Genomic DNA, 25,490 nt, shown 5'->3' on the forward strand with positions numbered 1-25,490 from the left:
AAAACTAAAAGTGATATCTTGTTTCTGATGGTGACAATTTCTGCCACTGTCCTTGCTCATTTGAAATGAAATATGCTTGGTCTGCAAGCATTTTCAAGTTCCGATTCCATTTGAGGGGTGATAGTAGACAAAGAAAAGCAAAGCTATTTTGATCCAATGCCTACTTATATTCAGTACAAGTTAATCCATGTTATCTGTAAGACATTGTGTTAGACATTAGCTTACTTTTTTTAAGTAAAGGAACTTTTATTTTGACAGAATAGAATTTAGATAGTTTCAAATTAATATCAGTTCACTGTACGTGAAATAGGAGTGTTTTGATCAACTACAGTATATCCTTAATATCAAACAGTAATTTCACTTGTAAAAATTCAGATTCATTTCATGCAAACTCTTTATAGAAATAATATTAATTGCATTGGTTCTGTACAAGCCCTGAGAGAAAGAAAGATCCTTTTCTGCCACTGAAACAGTGATCTTAACAGGTAGTATTTACAACTGCGATTCTTGGATTTTTGGAACGTCATTTCTAATCTTCACCATTAAATGCACTGCTTTCGGTTGTAGAAGATTCTGACCGGCGTGGAACTCCAAAGGAATCTGGCAAGAAACAGAATGACTTGATGAGAATTTGCATTTTTGAGAATTGTTTCAAAGTTCATATGATCAGTCCGGCATCAGATACAGGGTGGTTATAATCAGCAGTAGCATATCTAGTAGGGAAAATGTGACCCCAGCTACTGGGCCGATTTACCGTAGATACCTAATTTCATTTATAGGAAATACTATAAAACATTACTTCAATTGTTAATATTGCTATTTTATTTTGTAACTAGATTAATAATATAATTAAATAATAATATTATAATATAATTTTAATTAAATTATATAATAATGAAGTTTAAATTCATTCATTAATTTAATTATTAATAATTTAATAAAAATAAATGAAAAGCAAAGTCACTGATTAGCAATAGTTCAGCTGCTGATCATCGGCTGTAACCTCGTTATATTTTTGATAGGGGTACTGTAACTGCTGAGAGGTACTACCGAGAACAGATTCTTGAACTCTGTGCAACTTTTTAAGGGTGTGATTGGCCCAGATTTTATCTTCATGCTCAAAAATGCCATTGCACATAGATCTCGAGTGGAGGAGGAATATCTTGGAACTAAAAGGCATCCAACAATAGCCATGGCTAGCCTGATCACCTCACTTAAATCCGCTGAAACGTTTGGGATGCCCTTGGGCATCGGATTGCATGCCGACAGTCAACTCCTCAGTCATATTGATGAGCTAAAATCAGCACTTGTGGAAGAATGGGTATTTGTTGCCAGCGAATTATATCGACATCCTAATGTAAAGTATGGCTTACAGCTATCAGGGCTGTTTATTAGTTGGAGAGGAACATACACTGTACTGATGTCACGTGACCGTATTTTCGAGCATATTGTATCAACTTCAGTAATGTGATCTTCTCGGTAATTGTTATACAACCCTATAAATGTCCCTTATGCCTTTCCGAAGTGTCTCGTTGTCTCCTCATTTCATCATTATTCTATGGTACAGCACCATGCCAAATTTTGTCCTGCTTCAATGCAAGCTGCACAAGTTACACAGAAGTTTTTGTGTTCCATTAATTTTGTCAAGCAGTGTAATAAGTCTTCCACTCCCAAATTCGTTCATCAGAATGGAACAAAAACTGTCATATTAGGGTTGTCACAGAACTAAATTATATGCCCATGTATATTATGTCCATAAATTGCGTGTATTCTCTTGTCGATTTGTCTTTTCTGGACGAAAAACCAAGTTTTCAGGGGAGGCATTCCTCTTTACGCCTGACACTGGATAACTCAGCCACATAGTGAATAAAGCCCATATAAGTTCCTTGCTGAGGTCTGCACTGGTATATATATCGGCGGGATTTGAACCTGGGACTTTTCCACCCTTTGTAGATAGGATGATAATAATAACACTGTTACCCATGTAGACATAATGGAACAGCATGTAGTGGGATTACATGTTCCACAGGACCATTCATTGATCTGCACTGATCTGCAGTCCAGGTGTGTCTTGCACCATGCCAGTCGCTAGAGTACATTTGTTTTTGTTATGAGAGGATTGCAGAGCTGCTGCATAAAAATTCATAACATTCAGCTCTCTGCCTGTCGTAGAAACATTAACAGTTTTGCCTTTTGCTACTTGGAGCTCCAAATCAGATTCTCAAGGAGTCTCATGGCCGGATGAGGTAACTAGCTGTCCGATGGCCTATTGACCCCTGTCAGTCAGTATTTAACGCATACTTCATCGTTTCATGGGTACCGGGCTTCCATTTCTTCAGCAGGTTGCGAATTCCTGCTGCTCATGGTTAGCAAGTAGATATAATCACCATCCTCCACATCTGGGTGAAAAGTTCCCATCAATGACAATAATAAATGTTAGTGGCGTTTTTTCACAATGTAGCTGAGTTAGGAGGCCTGGTCCATAGAATACCAGTAATTTACAGACACGATATACTGTCGTCGGAGTGTGTGTGCGATAAGCAACAAACCAACTAAGGCTATACGGTATCACAGCCTTAGCTGCACAAAAAAATCCGAACCTCTGCGAGATGAAGCCATGCAATCCTCTTCTAAAACCGTTTTGAAAAAAAAAAAAAAAAAGCTCTCCCAGTAAAGTTCTCCACATCATTAACAGACTATTGGAACTCAGACCTTTTCACCCTGCATGGGCAATGAAAGTTGAATGTATTTACTATGCTACTCGTGAGATTCATATATTCTAGCTTGGAAGCCTTAGTTACTTTTGCTGCACATACACTTTTGAAAAGAATCCAAGACTAGCCCTGATCCCTTTTATAAGGCAAGTAGTAGTAGCACAGTGGTTATAATCGTCACTACTTCCCCTCAACACGCGTTAAATTTCGTTTGACGATTTGAGGGACTTTATGAGCTTTATAATTACTGTAGGTCTATGAGCTACTTATTTGGTAACCCTAAACTTTTTTTTTTTTTTGCAATAAGAGGGGATATACGCTGTCATAACAAACTTCTCACGGCATTTGGTAGAATAGCGTATATCAAATTCTCAAATTACTTCATATGATTCACAGATGGTGTGTATCTATGCATATATAAGCACAGCACAATAGTCAGCTGAATTTAGCTTGCGACACGTCTGAATTAAATAAACGGAACAAAAGTTCTTACGTGAAACGCAGGATCGTACTTGGGAACCGAAGCGCTTAGCTCTTACGCCCCCCCCCACCCCGCTTTAAAGATACAAGAGGTCCAGAATCCAAAAAGAAAAAACTTGTATATATAAATGTAATCAGAAAAAAACAATTATTTTTACCGATCTGTTTAAACACAAACGTTGCAAAATGTTGCAATACAAAGAATGCTTTAAAAATATGAGATTACTTTGGCCATGTGAGGGCCCCCTCTGTGGTGAGGCCAGCGTCTCATGCGCCTGTTTATAAGTACGGCCCTGGTAAAATGTGCGTGGAATATGATATTGAAAGACTCCCTCTGGTCACATGGTTACCAGTTATTCCGATATAGACTCAGAACAGCAGGCAAGCTCTGTTTGCTGTTGGGTAAATCTTAGTGAGGAAAGCTTTATCGTTGGCATATGTGAATAAAATCTGGTGTAAGCAAAGAGCGACCCCAATTTGATGTCTTTCTTTCACGAATTTACATATTCATCAGGGAAAAAGATAGAGATTTCCCTCTATTCTGAATAGGTGAAATTTGATCGTGTGCCTTTGCAGAACATTAGATCCGGAGTGACCGTGCTAATTTATCAGCGGCATGTGCTTTAAATTTATGTTGTGTGTCACGCGTATTTCATTTTTCACCACATGAATTGTAAAGAATTTTCTTACTGGATTTCTGTATGCACTTTAACTGCTACTTAAGAAGAATAAATAAAGTTAAAGAACCAACCTACCTTGGTATCAGAGCAAACTTCGAATCGGACATGTCGTAACAGTCTAGCCAGACATAACTTTGCTTCCATCAGTGCAAATCTCATCGCGATGCAGTTCCGGGGACCCGCTCCAAATGGCAAATAGGTAAACGGATGGCGCTCGGCTTTATTCTCTGGTAAAAATCTTAAAGAAAATGGCAGTGTATTAAATATATCGTTGTTCTAATCAGTATTGGAATAGTTAAGCAAGAGCAGTATATACTAACAATAAAAAAGGAATTGTACAACTACACCAAAGCAATATGCCTACGATGCGCTGCAAAACCAAGAGCAGTAACACGCTTTAATCCTGCCTTGTAAGTTACTCTTCCAATAGTTAAAACCCAGGGGCTCACGTCTGGTGAGTATGGGCTTGGTACACCCAGGGTCCTGAGCTGGATATCATTATTCTTCTCTTTCTTGATGATTCCTTTCTATTTCTGACGCTTGTGCTGCACCAGCAAAAAAAGCCTCAGATTTCCTTGAACCATATGACTAATAATTATAATAATAAAACAGAGAATGAATGACACGATTACAGCTTTTATAATGGTGTCAACATTTGAGACCGCCAATGCAGTGTAACGGAATGGCTGTTCGACCCCATCGTAGTCTCAAGTTGTTCGAATAAACACAGATGTATGCTCCCAATTTTGCTGCAAGATTGCCATGATAACAAAAGAAGAATTAAAATTATTGTGAATAAATAAATAAGCACTGTGTTAAAATATAAATATAATGAGTTGTTTCGACTTATCATTACTTTATTCGCATTCCCGACGTGCATTTCTGTCACTGTCCAGGAGAAAGTTAAATAAAGTGGTATATCTTGCTTTAGGAGAATAAACCTAAATATCGAAATGTTTGTTTATTGTAACTCAGTTTTGGATTTTTCTGCTGGAATGGAATTTCCAAACATCAAAATGAAAAGGCAAATGAGGCTGTTTAGCCTGATTTTGTATTAGTTGTTTGCGCATCAGCTTCTATGGCCATATTGCACCTCCCAAAGTTCTTGCATTTTACTGTGATCCAAGCCTGAGGCGAGAATCGAACCCGCAACCTTTGGGTTGTGAGGCAGTCACTTTACCTACCTGGCTAGCCCGGTCGGCTTTAATGTTTATGGTTTTGAGCTTGAATATTCAGAATCTGCATTCTGAGTTTTACGTGCTAAGCTTCGTCCTCGTATTCTGGTAAGCGTGCCCTTACTTTAATATACAGGCTCGCCTCGATTAACGCGATTAATTCGTCCTGCGAGCGTATCGCGCAAAACGGAAACGCGTTAAACGAATATAATAATCAATAGGAAAAATTATAATTGGTCTTTGACCTTGTGGAATGTCCATAAATAATTTTAAAAATACCTTTTTAAATAACTTTTTAACTGTATACAATATAATAGATAATGAAAATAATTATGGAATTAAATGTTTATTGCATAAAACAGCGGTTCCCAAACTACGCGCAGCGGAATATTTTAAATTTTCGAGAGAAACACAGCTGTACTCGACATCTGTCGGACACCACGCGAACTACTAGCTCAAGAGGCAGTTCAGTTTCTGCATTTCTTATTAAGTTGTTTGGACCTAACTACTAATCTGAACTGTTGGGTATTTCTTTTGGTCTGGGTGCGCCTTGAAAAAATTACTGAGACACTAAGGGCGCCGTGAACCGAGAAAGTTTGGGAACCTCTGACATAAAATACACAATGAAGAAATGACTGTTGCAGAAATATTTGAAAAGTGTTGACTTTCTTTTCATCAATCAATTTCCGATACCCGACAACAATCTTCTCTGGGCCCTGGCGAAATAAATATCGCAGAGAACCTCAAACCTTTTGTTTGAGGTTCTCTGCGATACGAAAGATTTCATGTAATTCTTTTACCGTTATCTCCTTCGCGGTAACATTTTCATCTGGCTCATTTAAAAATTTCAATTTTTATGCAAGTGTGCATTGACTTTATTAACAGGAGACAAACAAGTAACACGTCTTTTTCCGATGATTGATGGAACAGACTGAGGTGGGCAGCAGGAAAACGTTTTTATTGACCGTACGACTCGCGCTAAAAGCTTAACGCGCGATTCAAATCTTTTTCAACTATCGTAAAAAAAAAAAAAAAAAAAGATCGCGTTACTGGATATTTGTAAAGTGAAAAGTGGTATAATTTTTCAAAGAGCGTTAACTGAAAATCGCGTTAATCGAACTCCCGTTATGCGAGGCCTGGCTGTATAGATATGGTTACCAGACGTATATACGTCTGGTAACCATATCTATACAGCCAGGCCTCGCATTCATGTGGTTTAAGTCCTCGACAACGAGGACTTGAACCACATGAATGCAATTTTTCACTCACACTTTTAGAAAGCTTAGCTGTCTTCTAGGTATTCAAGGTGCTACTTTAATTTTAAAGCTAACTAAAATAGAAAATTATTGAATTTTAAAGGGTTTTATTAACTGGAGATATGTATAAATTATGCATGCATGCGACTTCGAGGAAAATAATACATGAAATCTAATTCTAATATTTTTCTGAAGTACACAACTGAAGTAAATATTAAAATCGTTAATGCTGGCCCCAGATCTTTGGTTATCCTGGGACAATTAGTAATTTCCATAGGACGCAAGTGTCTTGCCATGAAAATTAACAATTTTCATAACAGGACATTTGTTTCAAAAAAATTACTTTCCCTTGCACAATCCCTTTAAGATTGCGTAGGTGAACAGTATTTCAGAGTTAATGTTATTCCAGTTTACAAGATAAAATCGCATTTCTTCAAGAAATAGCAGTAGACACGTGCTCGGTGTCAAAAGTTAATGGTACTTGTATATTAATATCGTATTTATATTGTATGTATTCATTTTGGCCTCAGCTGCCCTTGTGCCTTTAAATACCCATACCAATATTGTATGTATTAATATTGCAATAATGATGTACGTGTTAAAATATAATCAAGTATTATAATACAAAGATATATTCCTGCACTTCGTAAATTCATTAATTCAACCGAAAAATGTTATAAAATTAATAATACTCCATACTGTGCAAATAGTTTGTTTATTACAATGCTGGAAATCTTCAAATATGTAAAGCTTCCTAAATGTGTAAAACTGATCTGGAGATTTTTTGTTACAAATCGAACACAAAAAAAAAATCGTATCCGCTGTTACTTATTTTAATTCCATCCCTCCCTCCTCCGGTTTCATTCAAAATCTCTAGTTTGGACGTTTATTTTGGTTATAATTATTAATTTGTCTTTTACAAGCGATGACATAAGTTACTCCAAAGAAGAAAAAAGTATCATTCTATAAATTAAAATTTGATCAAATTCTTTCCATACGTACCTTTCAGGAATAAACTTTTCTGGATCAGGATAATATTCAGGATCATGGTGAATAGCGTACACTGGTACATTGACAATCATGCCTTCCGGCAGAGTTACTCCAGTATCCTCTAATTTGTATTCTTCCATAACCCTTCGCTCCAGACTGCAAGTAAAAATATGGATATAAATCGTATGTTCCCAACAGTTCCGGTCATCTCTTTAACATAATGGAATAATCTGACTAATTAGTTGTGCAACTGGCTCTTGGATACATCGAGCTTTCCAATAAATTTTTATTTTTAAAGAGATATGGCAAATAAGACGAATATTTCTTGTAGTGTAGATGATTTCGTAATGGCTTAGATCTATTTTTAAGCCCGGGCCTCTTGGACTTTGCTGTGCGTTGAGGTGGACTTGTGAAATGAATACAATCCACATTACCATCTCTCAAAAAACTAACCTCGAAAATATGCATGCTGCTGTTGTATATTTGCATTCTACACAGCCGACCGGATTAGCCGGGTGGGTAAAATGACTGCCTGGCAACCCAAAGGTCGCGGGTTCGAATCCCGCCTCGGACTTGGATATTACGATGGTGCCGTACTCTCCGGTTGGACCTGACGGCCACGATACACGAAGGAAGCAGGAAAAAACTGTTTCCTTCGTGTATTGCTTACATTATACCATAATAAAAATTCTACGCAGATTATTTCGGTTCCTTTTTAATATGCCATGTCATGTAGATTCCACTTTCTTGAAAGCAAGGGACTGTAGCGCTGCATTTTTGGATTAAAAATGTGGTGGTCACTTACAGATTATTAAGATAGTTGTTATAGTGTAAGACTTCTAGTTACGTAGTAATCATCAGCATTAAAAAAAAAATTGGAAGACCCCTTTTTAAAATAAAACACGCGGTAATCAGTACAAACGGGACTCGGGCAATGTCGATACAATCATGAATAAATTTTGTAAGATCTTCAAATAAACATATGTTAAGAAATCGAGTCAAGTGTAATAAGAACAAAGAATTAATTTATAACAGCAAGTTGTGTAGCAATGGAATATAATTACCCTATGCCAGGAGGATATATTCGGAGGGTTTCCGAGATCACACAATCCAAATACCGCATTTTCTGAATGATGTCATAATTAAATTCTCCCTGGTGATGATCAGGATGAAATTCAGACCAAGACGGGGAGAAGACAGCAAATATACATGAAAAAAAAGTAATATTATTTAGTGTTCAATAATATCGATACTACTACTGAGAAAGCAGTTTTGAAGCTAAGTTAGATACCTAATACCAGGGTCGTTTGAAGAGTTAGTGGATTGAGCATGATAGGTTTATTTGAAGGGTCTGGTAACAAATTACTTTTCAATAAAGTCCCCTGTGAGGTCGTTCAATTTTCCACCGATGATACAATGCGTTGATTCCAGTTGCGAACAAAGATTTCTCTTGGACCTCGAGGAATGTATTCGCTGCAGCAATGACCTCACTGTCAGTGAGGAAATGGATACCAGCCAGGTATTTTTTCAAATTAGTAAATAGGTGAAAGTCTGATGGTGCTAGACCCAAGATTTTAAAGCCGCAGTGATGAAGTGCAGCCACGGCAAGGACAGACTTTTGAGCGGGCATGTGGTCATAATGGAATGACACTCCTTTACTGAGATATTCTCGGCGTTTGTCTTTGTTTTCACGCAAATGCCTCACCAGGTCTGCGTAATATGCCCCTGTGATTGTTTGGCCTTTCTAAAGGTAATCCCTTAGCAACATTTCATCATCCCGAAAAGCCGATGCCATCATCTTGCCAGCAGAAGGATACGACTTGGCTTTCTTTGGAAGGGGGGAAAGCTGTGTTTCCACTGTTTGGACTGCCCCTTTGTCTCTGGCTGGAAGTGATGCTACCACGTCTCATTTATGGTCACAAACCTTGAAAGGAATTGCTGCATCTGCTTGAAAATGATGCAGAATGTTCAGTTGACGACTCTTGTTTTTGAACTGCTGTTAACAACTTTGGGACCTAACGAACTGACACCTTTTTCATGGTGAGAACCTCTGTTATTATGTTGTGTATACATTCAGATGAGATTCCGAAGACGCTGGCAGTGTACCAAACTGTCATTCGTCGATCACTCATTACCAGATCCTTTACACTGTCAACGTTTTCTGGAGCGATGGACATTGCTGGTCCTCTACTGTGTTCAGGGGAGATCCTTGTGAATGTGGCGCCCGGGTGCAAATCGAAATTTAGCGCCATTATAAAATTTTCTTTATGTCTATGTAAGTTTCAGGTTTTAAGGCGCCCCTTTAAAGTTGGCGCCCAGGTGGAGTTCTCCCTCGGGAAGGCTCGCACCTGACAGCATGGATCATCTTCCAGGCTCTCATTCCTTTAAATTCTGCTGTTGACTTCACTTCCCCCAATGTTGTTATTATCCATATGATGCAAGGAAGCCTGAGGCTTATGCTGCACCAGACAAAAAAATCCCCGAGTTAATCTGTGTGAGAGAGAGAGAGAGAGAGAGAGAGAGAGAGAGAGAGAGAGAGAGAGAGAGAGAGAGAGAGAGAGAGAGAGAGAGAAAGAGTGTGTGTGTGTTCAGAACCCTAGGTTTGCCAAGCCCATACTCTTATAACCATATCCTTATGAATTGCCTTTGGCGTTAGTCCCTTTTTTCCCAAATATTTGATGACTACACGGTGCCTGACTCATTTACAAAACTGTTGTTTACAGGATCCGTAATTAAAAAATTCGTTGTTCAAACTGCATCGGACTTAGTGGATTATTGTTTGAAGTGGTTATACATTAACTACAGAAATTTTTAACACTACCCTTTCATACTCAGACCACGCACTTTGCGAACCCCCCTGTATAAAGAATTACAAAAACACTTCTCCATAACTATTAATAATCGATTACTTTGCAAATTGCGTTGCACAAGACTAAGTGTACTTACATGTTCTTCAATAGTCCTGTCCACTTCCTTGATGAGTTCTTCCTGACATTCAGGGTTTAATGCCAAGTTATAAGAAGAAAACGATAGGGTGGATGCTGTAGTGTCATATCCCACGATAAAGAAAAGGAAAATCTGCGATATCACCTCGTCTGGAGTAAGATCTGAAATATCAACATAAATCAGTATCAGAATACGAACTCAAACAGCATACGAATAACTCAACTACGCAGATGGTTGTGAACTAAATTTCCAATCATTTCATTGTTGTCTGAAGCTTCCTTTTCAAGTTCTAAGCGAGACAGAAGTTAATCTACCTTTATCGAACATCTTTTATCAGGACAGCAGGCAGAAATAAAGTCTCAATGTTATATGTATTATAATAAAAATATAACCTTTACGGTACATAAAAGGCTATCAAAATACCCTTTTCTATGTACGTGAGGGAATCCCCGAGATCCATTCACTTATATTTTGAATTTGATTTGGACTGGACTGAAACTACGTGTTCTAAACAGGTGGTGTTTATAATTTGAGTGGTGATCTTTGTTTCATGATGACAGATCGAAATAGAAACGTTATCTTTGACAAAAATCGTACTTTCATAATAAAGATCGTGAGGTCATTTACCATCTATATGATAAACTTGATTTGGTTTCGATTGGACTGAAAACCGTTGTTAATGGAGAACAGACACGTGCAAACATTGCGATCTCCTAAGCCTGCTTTCCATTTTTGGGAAATAGGTCGCAAATCATATTAAACTGAAGAAGGGAAGTGCATGTTCGATTAGACGTTGTAAAATTAACTTACTTTTATATTGAGGATTGTAACGGAACATCTGGCCGTCTTCCTCGTACTCTGTATTTACATCTTCCTCTTCTGCTGGAATTTCTTTGGTTGCTGATATCATTAAGTCAAGCACGTCGTTCTTGGCCTGAGAATCGAGAAACAAATTTAACTTAAATACCGTTTTCATTCTGTGGACTCTGAATGAAGTTAAAAATGAACTTCTTTAGAAAACCGCACATTTTCTTAAAAGGTAACAAGTTAACTGAAGACTTACCGGCTTTCCTTTTGTGCGTTCTTCAATCACTTTTAGAACAACGTCGAGGAAAAACTGTCGTACACCTTTCTCAATAAATCCAATACCCAAAATCTTTGCCAGCCGCGGGAACGCCACTGAAAGGGAAAAAAAAAAAAAAAAAACGAATTTGATGATCGGTGATATCGAAAAGCTTCAGAAGAGCCCACTAAGAAAGAAGGCCGTTTAAAATTCCGTGGTCAAATTACTGTATATGTCAAGTTAATATACAGTGGAAAGAATATGAATAGGCGCCTCCGTAGCCAGGTGGGAAGGAGCAGCAGTGCGTAGCACACGCTTCTTGATTAGACCGGGGTTCGAGCCCGTCACCACCAAATACGGAGGATGCGGAAAGGTCAGGGAATGACGACCGCATATCCCGGAGCAATATGGCCTTAGTTGCTAATGCTCCTAAAAAACCAAATAACAACAACAAATAACAAGTGGAAAGAATAAGAGTATATAAGGTTAAAGAAATTAATATACAATAGAACTTCATAAATTCGACTCCTAGGGACCAAAGCACTTTTTGGATTTTTGACAATTCTTGTTTTTTGAAAGTTAGGGACATAGTTTAAGTATTTAGGTGCAATTCGTATTATGCATGCATTCTGTACTAAATTATGCCGATAGAATAATTTTAATGCCATCAAAACAACCTTAATTATATAGATGTGAATTCAAGCAGAGCTTTTGACTGCATTTCTGCGCTCCTTTACTATAAGACGAGCAACCGATGATTCTTCTGTGGAACATAAAAAGTGGATAATATAGGCAAACTCCACAGATGAACTTCAACCTGTAGATGCTGGCATTATCCTAACTGAAAACACCGCTAAGATTCATGCATAAGACTAGTAAGGACTCGAAGAATTAAGTAACAGTGTCGATTGCCTGCCGCTACACTGCTTAACAATGCCTTAATCATGGGCTGGGTTCGTTGTTGAAACAGCAGAAACCGAAGAAGAACAGTTGCTGGCTGGGAATAATGCACATACATTTGAGCAGACCGATATTCAAGCCTCGATGACTGCTAAAAACGATTACAGACTGAATTTATTGTTAAAATTGTAATGATTTGAATTCATTCCCAAAATAATTAATCGTAAACTCCTCTGACCAAAGGATCGCGCCGGAGTATAAACAACAACTTTCAAAGAGAAAATTTTCATTGAAATGGACCAGAAGATAATAACATCGAAAATACAGAACCGATGGAATTTCTGGATTATCTTCAGTGGGGAAATGGGAACGTTTGTGCCCATTTTCCTACTGAAGCAATAAGCAGTCAATCCATACAGTTCTAAGCATAAGAAAAGTAATTTCTGTTTATAATCCGCAACACAGGATTAGAGGAGGTTACTTGACTAAGGTCATATCGGGTTGTGGGGTGTTGTTTTTTCTTCTTTTATATATTATCTGGCTCCTATTTAACTTGACAATATTTTAATTATAATTTTATCTATCCTATTTGTGAGAGTACTCAAGTAAACTAGTCACTTACTTAGATAACTTGGCGGACTTCGCGGTACATCCTTCTCTAAGCGAGTAGTGGATCTTTTCCATCTGGGTCGCATCTCACAATCACTGGGGCAGTTCGACATAAGATACTGGATTTCTTCTTGGGTCTCGGGTACCTTTATTTCTTAAGAACGCATTATTTTCATCTGATTAGAATGGATGTACTTTTTTTTTTTTTTTGTCCGGTTTCGGATTTCATCAGCTCCAGCATAATTGCTCTCTGGAATATCAGGCAATCTTGTTCCTTGATAATGGAGTTGACTCCTCATCTATTTTAAGGACCTTGCAAAATTTTCCATTTCTCTACGGCACGTGTTCTTCATCTCTATCACTCCTTCACTTCGAAACTCAGTCTAACTTTGTGTGGTTGACTGACTGTCTGTCCGACTTCTGCATCTCAACTTCATCTTTCCACTTACTCGACTGCCTCTCTCACTAACTTTTTAAATCAACGACTTAACTGTTCACTTTCATCGTAAAGCTTATCTACCTTCTTACTAACTAACTACACATTAAAAGTTAGCCACATTTCTCCACCGGCTACTCTATCTAAAAAAACGCATTCTTTTCTTTTTCTTCTCCAACTCTGACTCACTAACTCATTTCACCACCACTGCCAAAAATCTCCACTTTTTGTCTAACTCATTTTCACTAACACAGACAAAAAACTCAACTCTGTGTGTGTCTCCAACCCCTTCACTCTTTTTCTACTCCTCCCACATCTTACTCCCAAGTTTGCCACGCCTGTTACCAGTGACTCCCTCCAATCTTATACTCATCTTCGGATTTCTTCTCCTTTCATTCGTTAGAAGACCCTTACTCAGCCTGCCCAGAAACATGTTTCCACACTCCCCCTTTTACTATTCTACAAGATCTGCTCCCATACGGCGTGCCCTTTGATGTTTGCCGATTATCCCAAATAAAAACATTCCCTTCTCATCTAACGCCTTAACCCTGTAACGTTTTGAAAACACGAAATTCACATCTAGTGACCACAGCATCTATTTAAGGAAACTTACGTGCTGGTCAAGAAACCACTTCCTGTTTGCGCCTGATGGTATCCTGTTTGAAGTAACTTTCACTTCTAAGTTCGACCCCGCATAAATCTTAATTCGTCTGTTTGTGCTTGGACCCATGCTGCTTTACAGTAGTTTTCTTCGTTTTCGTTAATGGCTCGGACCTTGCCTTTATTTCTTACCCCTCACGAATCTATCTATTCGCCGAATAATTTTTATTATTTATCTTACGCGATATTACCATTTTATTTAACTTACGACAAGAATCTATTAGTTAAAATAAACTAATTTCCAAGTTTTTATAAAGATTTTATTCTGTAAGATTTTGTATCTTGCAGGGTGTGTGGGTGGAAGCAAGTATATTTTCTACTTTACTTAGGTAAGGTAAAAGGTAAACTGCAGCCATTATCAACCCACTGCACGATGGAAGCCTCCTCAACAATTTATGTTGAGGGAAATGGACCACAATCTTCCACGTTGGTCCAGTGCGGGTTGGCAGATCGACCGTATTCAGCAGTCAGGGGCTTGAACCCCGGTCTACTCAAAGAGCGTGTGCTACTGCACTCCCGCTCCTGACCACTCGGCTACGGAGGCTTACTTAGAGGCCTACTTTACTTAAAGCGGTGCTAAAACTGTGGTTTGCGGTCAATTAGAAATGGCTAAGAATGTCCTGTGAAATCACAAATTTGAAACAAACTTAAAGTTTGTCATGACCATCAAGGAGGTCGTGATAAAGACGTCGATTTTGGTTTTGTTCAAAAAAGAGTCGGACGTAGAAAGCTGAAACACTGTCATGAACACTAGTAGTAATGGAATATAGTGATTGTATCAGTCCGCTGATCGACTAAAAATACCGACTGAAATAACATATTTGGCTGGAAGTAATGTCGGTGATAAAATGGCCATTCATTTAAGTTTATAAGAAGTTTGGAGCAACACAAGAAGTTGAATTAAGGCTTCTAATAAAAGAAGAGTACCTACCAGGAATGATATTCTTCCAGGAATTGTCCCTCTTAAGAATTTTCATGGCATTCCTTACCATGGGATTGTTGGGATCGTTGTGGGAATCCACTTTCACGCCGAAAGCGCAGCTGCTTATCACATCCATCGTGTAAGCTCCAAATAACCTGCAAAATTCGTGTTTTCTTTTATCAGATGTTTTGCAATTTGGACAAAAATACTATATGCTACTTATCAGTGCACATTTGTCCAAAGCCAGTGAAACATTAAAAATGTTTACCTTCAGAATACCGCAACTAATTATAACTTACACTGTCTTAAATCTCACCTGTTTTAAAATCTATTTTAAAAATTAATTTAAGGCTGCCTTATGCAATCATCCACATTCACAATGAAGATACAGTACCTACACTCAGAAACCATAGTAATGAAAGAATGGCGGTTTTTCTTCACTTATTCGGTCTGCCCGTTCTGTAGGATTTAGTGTTTAAGTGTTAGATTTTAAAAGCTAAAAGTTCTTACTAAAGGACTTTAGTAAGATAATTATGTTATAACGAAGGAACTGCTAGTTTCATCATATGACAATCACATGCACTATTTGTGTTGGTTGAAATAAGAAAATTGCGTGTTACCCTTTGCAATCCACTGGTGTTCCTTTCCGAGCGCCCTCCATGAAATTCTGTATGGCAATCTCAGCACAATCATTAATGATTCTCGCCATCTGAAAATAACAAAATTCAATTTTATTATCTTCCACAGTCAAAGTGAGTCCAAAGAGGGTGAACTCAAGGTCACCGTCATATTCAGTCTATGAAGTAGAGGGATTACAGAAACAAGAAAATGGAGGAGAATACAGATATTTTGTTTTTATAAGCGAAATGACAGATGAACTAGTAATATAATTGATAACAGCATTTATTATTTCGAGTTTACCTAATCAAATTCAGATGTAGTCACTCCCTAACTATTTCTCCATTCTTTTGACACAAAAATATAAATAGTGAACGAAGTGCTATAAATGAGAGATATAAATAATAAAGCATGTCAGAGGAATTGAATGATTAAATAACTAGCCACTGAACGTTAAACTGGACCTTACTTTTGACCTTTATAACCAACCGCCAAGGCGTTGTGCACTCCACTTGAGCAAATTATCATAAGGCAGACTCAGACCTCCATCAAAGGAAAGTCCACTTTGAAAATAAGAGTACTGCCTGTCAAGGACTTTTATAAGTAAAGTATTCTATATTCGAGTGAGAGATTCGAAAGGCAGTTGAAGTTCATTCGGTAGCTGCTCCCTCTTTCTCTAATTCCCTTTACCTTTCACCCACAGTTCGTGGTACCGACTGTTTTCGTAAGAAATGCACTTCTTATTTGACGAGGAGGTGAAATGGAATTGTAGCGAGAATAGCTGGTGAATGACCTTGATCCGTCTGTAACAATTCTCTCGATTGTATATTAAAAATGTTGCTAATAACCAAACAAAATCAAAGTTCCAGAATTATACATAAGCGTATTACTAATTCCTGTTTTTCAAATAGTAGTAGAGGCATATGATGCAAGAAAGCAAGTTTGCGTAGCATCAGCCAAAAAAACATTTCTCACATCTTTTCCCTCTAAAAGTTTGTCCAGTTCCTTCCAGAATTTATTTAAGCTATCAACTTCCACAACGACAGATGAAAGTTTTTTGTTTCAGCAATTAACTACCTGCAGGCTAAAGGCCAATTTTCACACATCTTTTTCTTCAACTGTCTTTCCTCAATTTGAATTTATACCTCCTCAGATTCATAATCTGAGCGAGAGATAGCATCCTATCACAATTGAGCTTGCTCAACCCATTCAAGGCCTTAAACACCTCAATCAGATCACCTGTCAGGTGCCTGGTCTGCAGACGTTGCAGTTTGCAGAACCTTAGCCTTTCTTGGTAAGAGAACCCCTCCATTCCGCTCACCAACCTTATTGCCCTTCTTTGCACTTGCCCAAGCAACTCTACATCCTTCCTAAAATGAGGCCTCAAGACCTGTTATCTTTACTCCCAGGTCTTTTTCATTCTCTACCACCCTACGTGTACCACACGTTTGATACGTTTCTCTGGGGTGACTTCTACCCATATGCAGTACTTTGTATTTGTCAATGTTAAACTTCAGTTGCCACTTCTTAGCCCATCTGCCCAAATTATCTAGATCCTGTTGCAGTAGCACACTGTCATTAACAACCCTGCCAACCTTTGTATCATCTGCAAACTTAGACATTAAGCCTGATATACCTTCATATCAATATCATTGATAAAGATACAAAACAACATTGGCCCTACACCGAACCCTCTCAGACTCCAATAAAAATATTGGTCCACGAAGTTCAGCGTCCCCCGGGGTTTGTGTTGGGCCCAATGTTATTTTGTATCTTTATCAATGATATTGATGAAGGTATATCGGGCTTAATGGCCAAGTTGGCAGATGATACAAAGGTTCGCAGGGTTGTTAATGACAGTATGCTAAATAAGAAATAGTGAGATTAAGAATTCAATTTTATTAATTGCACATAAAACAAACACGTTAACGATGCAATGTTATATTCTGCTTACACTCCTGCTTACGTGCCGTTCTATTTTCTTTATTGTATCAAGTTTAGTCTGCGCGTTTAGCACAGTGGTATCTTCAACGTCCTCCTCACACCTGGTGGAAAAGGCCCGGGTTCCAATCCCGTCGATGACATGGGGAAATTTTAGGGGCTTTATTTTTTTTTCACTCCGTGGCTGAGTTAGTCGGTCTCAAGCGTTGATAGAAAGGTTTTTTCCCAATTAACTGGGGTATTTAGTTCAGCAGAACAGGCAAATCGAGCAGAGAACACACGCAATTTACAGACACAATACACGTGGGTATATAAATTAACTTTCCAGGTGGACCTAGTGTAATAGTTTGGATTATATCGAGTTTGTGACTAATCTTTAATGCTGTGCTTCGTTTCTTCTCTATATGAGGTTTATTAATTTTAGGAGCTATATTGAGGGATTTTTAATTTAAAATAAATGTAAAACAGAGGTATGACAAGTGAAATCTGTACAGTATTCTTTAGCCAATGATGCAAAGAAAAACAGCGTAGAGTTCTTTACTTAGGTAAACTCTAGAAGGGAGGAGATGAATCAGATTGGTCCACTTAACATAGATGGTTCGACTGTTGATGATCCTGCTCAAGTAGCTGATAAACTGAATGAGTATTCTGCATCTACATTCACACAAAAGGTGTTATTCAAGTAGGGGAATGCCAGAAGCTTATCAAACTCTAACAGGGAGCTAAGTGATTTTGTAATAACTGAGCAAAGTGGAGGAGAAATTGTTTAAGTTAAAGAACGTTAGTTATTTAATTTTTGGCACCTGGGACAGATGGAATCTATCCAGTTATAATGGAGGTAGTAAGGGAAGTAAGCAAACCCTTAGCCATAATATGAGAGCATCCTTAGAGTCAGGGGAGATCCCCATGGACTGGAAATGTGCAAATGTATCCCCAATTCACAAAGGGGGTTCAAAGAGTGACAAATAATTATAGACCTGTAAGTTTAACTTGTGTTCCGGGGGAAAATAATGGAGTCTCTGGTTAAAGAGGTGCTACATGATCCTAAACAAGACAGCAGTAACAGCATGGGTTAGTTAAGGGGAAGTCTTGTCTGACCAATTTCATTGGATACTAAGATGTGGTCATAAAGGAACTGGATTCAAAATATAATTTTGATATCATATACTTGGATTTCAAGAAAGGTTTTGATACTGTTGCTCATGGAAGATTTCTGTACAAATTGGAGCGGCATGGCATTAGGGGCAAATTACTGCAATGGATAAAAGGATGGTTGAGTGGGAAACGGCAGAGAGTGGTCATAAATAGACATTGCTCTTCGTGAAGTAATGTTATTAGTGATGTCCCCCAGGGTTCGGTGTTGGGTCCTGTTGTTTTGTATATTTATCAATGATATCGATGAAGTTATATCAGGCTTAATGTCCAAGTTTGCAGATGATACAAAGGTTGGCAGGGTTGTTAATGACAGTATGCTACTGCAACAGGATCTAGAAAAGCTAGAAAGATGGGCTGAGAAGTGGCAACTAAAGTTTAACATTGACAAATACAAAGTACAAGTACTCCATATGGGTAGCAGTAACCAAAGAGAAACGTACCATCTGTTTGGTACATTCAGGGAGATGGAGAATGAAAAAGACCTGGTGGTATTTTGTGCAGTCAGATATGAAGTTTTATGAGCAGTGCAGACTGGCTGCCAGAGCAGGTCATGTAATTTTGTCAAAGATATATAGGAATTTTGCTAGCAGAGACAAGGAGGTGATTAATAATTTATATAAGGGAATGGTCAGGCCACACCTTGAGTACTGTATACAGGTCTGGAGGCCTCATTTTAGAAAGGATGTAGGGTTGCTAGAACGTGTACAGAGAAGGGGAACAAGATTTGTGAGAGCAACAAAGGGGTGCGCTTATGAAGAAAGGCTTAAGTTCTGCAAGTTGCAGCAGGTGGGGACTGGGCACCTTCCAGGTGATTTTAATGAGATGTATAAGGCTTTGAGTGGTTTGAGCAGGCTCGATGCTGACGGGATATTTCCGTTCTCAGATTAAGAACCTGAGGGGACATAGATTCAAATTGAGGAAAGACAGTTGTAGAATAGATGTGCGGAAGTTTGCCTTTAGCCAGCGGGTAGTTGATTGCTGGAACAGACTTCCATCTGTTGTTGTGGAAGTTGTGAACTGGACAAACATTTGGAGTGATCGGATGGGTGAAATGGTAAGGTTTTTTGTTTTGTTTTGTTTTGGCTGATGCTGTATAAGCTACTTTCTTGCATCATATACCTCAATTAATGCTAATTAACTTTCAAAATGGCGAACATAAACAAAAAATAGTAATCAGGTGACTTGACATTTTCTGTTTTCGTCACTGCAAGACATCTGTGCCGCATGTAAACGTCCGATCAAAATGTGCCGTTAGCTCAAATGCTCCGTTGTTTTTGTGGTGCCGTGATTTCGACAGTCTACCGCAAGTGTTCTTTTATTGATGAACAATAAGTATTCATATCTTTAATTTCGTAATAAAATATTTTTGGAAAATTTCAGAATTTATGGAAGCAATGCGTGCGGATAATCGTTAGGAGTCAGTACTACCGTTATAACTTTAGTATTCTTTAAGAAAAAAATCATATGCAAGACAGTAATTTGAATCTAACTCACTGGTACGTAGCGGTATGTCAAGTTGTATACCACAATTCAACAAAAACGTTTTGCTTTTGTGGTTTGAAATGTAAGATTTTCGTCCCAGGTCGGTGCGTATTTGCACTTTCTTGATGGAAGAAGTATTCTTATTGGACCGCTTTCTTAATGGAAATCTTAATTCCATTCTCAAACCTTTTTGTTGTTAATGTAATTAGGGCATATTTATCAATGTTGGTCTCTAGCTCAGTCATGTGGAGGTAGCATTCGGAATGACTTTTTTTTTTTACTTTTATTTTCTCTTCCGGGTTTGTAGGAATGATACTGCTCCATCCCACATGGTATCGTCAGAATAAGAAGCCGCAATTAGTGGACAAGGGCGGATGTGCATAGACCAGTGCACACACCATGCCACAAATACATCCTGAGAAATATTTTGAACTTGGTAAGGGTCCAGGGACGGTGAGAGCGTACGCAGGCACTGAAATGTGCATGGTGCCTTTCCCTCTTGTGTTCGTGTGTATCCATAGATGCGAGAGTTTAAAAATCAACATACTAACTCTAGCAAGTAATAAATCAATAAGATAGAATTATTTTTTTTATTATTTTCAGTTTGTAGATTTTTTTTTACTTATTATAAATTTATTTCATTACTTAAATATAATATCGTGGTCTTGGTTGGGTTCCTTGAAGAATTGCGATTCCGGGTGCTGTAGTGCCCTAATCCATCCCCCTTTCGTCAGGCCTGTAAGTGTCAAATTTTTTCAGCAAAAAGCGTATTTTACAGTAAAGAAAAAAATACAGTATTTTGTAAATTTTGCGTAATCAGTTTTACTTTAGTGAACTCCTAGCCGTTTCTGAACAGCCAACTGCTTTAGCTATCATTTATAAATGAATAGAATAAGACTGTTTTACCTTTCTCATTTTACCAGAACTGAATGAAGGAGTGATGATTGTCCTCACCCTCTTCCAACGTTCGCCGTGTAGAGCAGTAATCATGTTGTCTATTACTGGGTCAGCAGAGTTGATTGCCTGGAAATTAAAAATAAAAGAACCATCAAAATGAGACTTGTGAAGCGTAGTTTGTTTGGAAAGTCTCTGGCTACCACAGAAAGAAAAACAATTGCCAAATGAATCGACCTTTCTTCATCATTGTAATCTTTTTGAAAGCTGAATACTTTTGTAGATCCTCTTAGGTTGAACATTTTGACTAGGCCCTCTAAGAACTTCTAGTCCGTAGGAAGAACATCGCTTGTCCGAAAACTTAACCCTTTCAATTTTTTTTTCTTTTTTTTTTTTTGTTTCATTGAGCGAAACTGTTAGTAATCAGAAGTAAAGTTATTACAATTACTTTGATTTGTAATCATCTGTAACACTTACTTTTAAACCCTTGTCTTCCGTTATCGTGGCTAGCACAGTTGGTATAACCAGTATCCTCCCCACTCCGGGTGAAAAGAGGTCAGAGTTCGAATTTCGCCAATGACGCTAATTTTTTTTCATTATTTTTATGCTTTTTCTTCACAATGTGACTGAGTTAGTCGGTCTCAGGCGCGGCTAACATGGTTTTTCTCCCAGAAACTCGGGTTTTTTGTCCAGACAACAGCAAAGCGACCACAGAACACATGAAATTTACAGACATTATGGCCTAAGTTTCTGATGCGCCTAAATTCCTACAATAGTCAATCAACCAACCCCATCTTGCCTAATTAGCACTTTTCCTGAACCTGTAATTCTATTCCACGATATGGCTAGGACCTTTACATGGACTTTGTTCAAAATATATTCTCGCTCTCTATAAAATGGATTCCTTCTACGTGCTAGGCAGAACAAGCCGATTAAAAAAAATTATCCCTTAAAAGTTTTGAGAGTTCAAGTCTTTATTTAATCCATGAGGCTTTCAGCAGGACGCAGACACAAATATACTAATAGAAAGATCCTTCGATTGCGACTCCACTTGTTATTTTGTCTTTGGATCATAGTATTAAATTGAAGTTTCATACACGGTCACTGATTACTTCATTACCCTTGATCAAATTTTGCAAGAATTATCTTTGCACAGTTATCAAGTTTGCATTCAAATCTTTGTGGACAGTATGATGGATGCGTATAATATTCTAACCCATTCCAGCGATCTTTCAAAATTAAGTCGTGAGCAGCGTGACCTTTTCTGTGGATGAACGGTCAGTGATCGCAGAGCGATGAATTCAATTTTAATTACTCGATAACTCCTTTTGAATCCATTAACTCAGTTCGTGATGGTTACCATATCACGGAGAGTCATCGTGTATTGCATTTATTTTTCATTATTCAATAAATTCATTAATTGTGTGTCCAGGGATTACAAAGACTACAATTCTTAGGATTAGATTTGTAGTCTTTCGAAAACCCACAAATGGGTGAGTAATAAACACAAAAATAGCATTGATCCAGAGACGATAGTCAACAGACTGAAAAACAAGAATGGTGTTTACGAATTTAAATATTACAATAGGAGCAGAATACATCACTGACTTTCTCATAGTGGCAAATATGAAACAATAAAAAATTACAACTCAAACTTACCCTTCTGCTAGAGAAGGCATGAAAGTCCTTCACTAAGATTTGCCTGAGAAGATCTGGTATGGCAATGAAAATTGCGGGTCTGGAACCTTCAAATGCCCTAAAAATACATTGAGAAAAGAAATCAGGGCAAGAAATAATTGTGCAACAATTGCGAGTTCTTTCAGTGCTACACTTCTCAGAAGTTTACATAGTTAAAACTGTAAAAGGAACCATTGAAATCTTCTAGAATTTCATCGTAATTTATGTTTATATACCTAAAAAAAAAATATTGGGGTGAGGTGTGTACGGGGACACAACAGCAATCGTTTGAGGCGTGAATCCGTCTTTGTGTTATTAGAGGAAGGGCAAGATGTAAATGAATAAAGTCTTGGTGGTTATAAGTGAAGTATAATTTTATTTATCCAAGGCCGATGATAGGAGAAGTAAGAATCATATGGCATAGTATTAACATCGATGTTTCTTACAAAGGTTAAAGCCATACAAGTGTTGCCCAGAGTAGTGGGCGATGTAGAAATGTACTTCAAGTTGAACTCACGTTTCTTATACTCTATAAGCAATTTGTTTTGAGTAACATTGACATCGAAATCACCGGTAAGCATAATAGTACATTGGTATCTGAATTCATATTGGGTACGATTTTCCTGTTAGAATCTGAATATTTACTTAGCATTTGAAACAGAAACACTCACAATTGAAGTTTGTGTTACATTGGGATGTATGTAGACAGAACGGAGTATGAAACGAGATTCACCATCACATCAGCTAGACACACATCACCGGTAATATAATTTTTCTTTCCAATGATATACGTTTCTTACAATTCTGTTCATATTTCCTTTGCAATTTTTTCGACATTATGAAAATTTTCTTCAACTTAGCACACTTATCGGCTTGTATCTTTACAAAATTTTATTTTATCGGTTATTATTGCTAAATAATATTGTAGATCCTGTTATTCTCTACAAATCGACACCAATTTCAACGTCCTATCTTTTCGCAATGCAAAGTTGCACTGGCCAAACGCCGCGCGGCGTCGCCATTTTCAGTGTTCACGCGGAAGCGTTACCCCTTCCCCCTCGCCGCTGCACACCCCCAGTACCCACCATTTTAGATACGGACATAGACCTTCTATCCAACAAAACTTAACTCATTAGATTACCATATATAGTTTACGAAATATAAGCGCGACAAATCTTGCAATTTTTTGGTCTCTAGAGTTTTCTTAGAGACCCCCACCCCACAATAGCAAGTCCAATATGGCTGCGTTTCGAATTCACCTTTGATTCCGTAATCGGACTCACCAGGATGGAGTTCCTCAACGTTAGAATATTCGAAGTACATTCTAATGAAATGCTACACTTATGAGTTAAATAAGCTGAACTTATTTGTGAAACTCATTTTAACTGTAAGTGTATAAATATATTGATATTAATTTCCCCAAGCGTGCACTCGTAAAAGTATTATGTCTGTAGAAATGTGTTCGCTGCTCGATTTATTCGTTATGCAGGCTAAAAAACTCAGATTAACCTTCCACCTGAGATTTGTGGCAGAATCGATTGAAGAGGACGTTAGAAATTCCGCCAGTGGTAGTTGTCTAACCCATACCCAAACTGTCTTAATTTTAGTATTTATTTACGTATTAGAATCCTACCCTGCAGTTAAAGTGAAAAAAAAACTGCCGGGCTTAGCAATTCAAGCGACCTGAGTTTCAAGTCCAGTAGGTGGAAATGGTCACAATCTAGGTGAAGATTGTCACAGTCGAGTTAAGACAGTTCGAATGTGGCAGAGAACGTCAATATTTGAGAAGGTATCGATCAGTGTGTATTGGTTCCAGGACACTGCTGTACCAGTGTTCCTCTCCTGGTGAACAGATCATGGGCGAAGGCAGAGAAAGAATGGTAGTGATATTCCTAATTGATCAGAAGATGTTCTTTTCTTCGAGGTAAGGAATGTATTTTTGTTATGCGCAATGTTTGCAGTTCTCGTAGACCGGGAAAATGTAGAATATGTGGTCCCGGTCTTCGTTTTCACGGAAACGGTAGTGAGGTTCACCCACGATTTTCATTGAGGCAAGTTTGTGATTCATGAATCCATGGCTTGTAATCAGGAAAGGGGCGTATAAACCTGGGCTTTACCATGCTGGAGCTTTAGTGTAGATATGGGCTATATGAGGTAAGAATTTTAGTGATGAGGCCTTTGGGGTTGGTATTCCATCTGTTTCGTCAGGCGTTAAGAACATGGACTGCAGGACATTTTTTTTTCTTCTTCGATGGTATTTGATGGGTTAGTAGTGAAATCCAGGATGGTGGTGGTAGGGAGTACTTTGGCGAGCGGGTAGTGCACGCCTTTACGAATTACCTCCAGGTCCACGAGGAGAACCCCCACCAGGACTTCGTGCGGTGGGTTGCTTTACAGGCACGGGTGATACGGAGAAGGCTATTACACTGAATTGAGGGAGGCTTCCTTTGATTACGAACAATGAGCACACGATGTTACTAGAACCCTGCACAGTAAGTTATAGTGGGAATGAATTGATTTGTATAGCGTTTGCATTGAGGGGCAATTGAGGCCCCAGTCTGACCCGCTGATCCTCGTTACCATTGGAGCGTAGTTCCTGATTTGCAGTGAAGGTGGTATAGATCGTGAGCTTGGAGTTGACACCAAAGTACTTCAGCTCCGTTGCCAGTTTAACAGTCCTACCAGCAATTTTAATCTGCGGCGGTCTGCTTATTTGAAGGATTCCTCTAAGTAGAATTGAAGTAGTTTTCTCAGGAGATATATGGAGGGTGGTCCATCATTGTAGCTTTGTTAGGGCTTCATTGGCTGTTGTTTCCAGGGAAGTTCGGGAGTTTCTGGTTACTGCCAGGATCAGGACACCGCCCAGGTTCAGAAACTCGTCCATAATCACAT

The 25,490-nt window shown here is 38.3% G+C and overlaps 1 protein-coding gene across 1 annotated transcript in view; it reads right to left on the bottom strand.

Moving 5' to 3' along the window:
* Nucleotides 1-318: 318 nt before the first annotated feature.
* LOC150085909 (cytochrome P450 3A8-like) overlaps nucleotides 319-25,490 on the bottom strand; it is a 44,545-nt gene continuing 19,373 nt past the window's right edge. Inside the window, exons 4-14 of the mRNA XM_090373576.1 lie at nucleotides 22,581-22,677; nucleotides 20,934-21,050; nucleotides 15,452-15,540; nucleotides 14,841-14,986; nucleotides 11,305-11,420; nucleotides 11,052-11,175; nucleotides 10,242-10,402; nucleotides 8,360-8,448; nucleotides 7,308-7,451; nucleotides 3,950-4,112; nucleotides 319-600 (exon numbers count right to left, since the gene is read on the bottom strand). Of these exons, the coding sequence (XP_090229702.1) occupies nucleotides 493-600; nucleotides 3,950-4,112; nucleotides 7,308-7,451; nucleotides 8,360-8,448; nucleotides 10,242-10,402; nucleotides 11,052-11,175; nucleotides 11,305-11,420; nucleotides 14,841-14,986; nucleotides 15,452-15,540; nucleotides 20,934-21,050; nucleotides 22,581-22,677 (1,354 nt within the window). The 3' untranslated portion in view covers nucleotides 319-492. The remainder of the gene's footprint in view (nucleotides 601-3,949; nucleotides 4,113-7,307; nucleotides 7,452-8,359; nucleotides 8,449-10,241; nucleotides 10,403-11,051; nucleotides 11,176-11,304; nucleotides 11,421-14,840; nucleotides 14,987-15,451; nucleotides 15,541-20,933; nucleotides 21,051-22,580; nucleotides 22,678-25,490) is intronic.

Source organism: Mastigoproctus giganteus, chromosome 5 (genome assembly GCF_048544385.1).
Source record: "Mastigoproctus giganteus isolate SK-2022 chromosome 5, ASM4854438v1, whole genome shotgun sequence".
In the NCBI taxonomy this organism is placed as follows: domain Eukaryota; kingdom Metazoa; phylum Arthropoda; class Arachnida; order Uropygi; family Thelyphonidae; genus Mastigoproctus; species Mastigoproctus giganteus.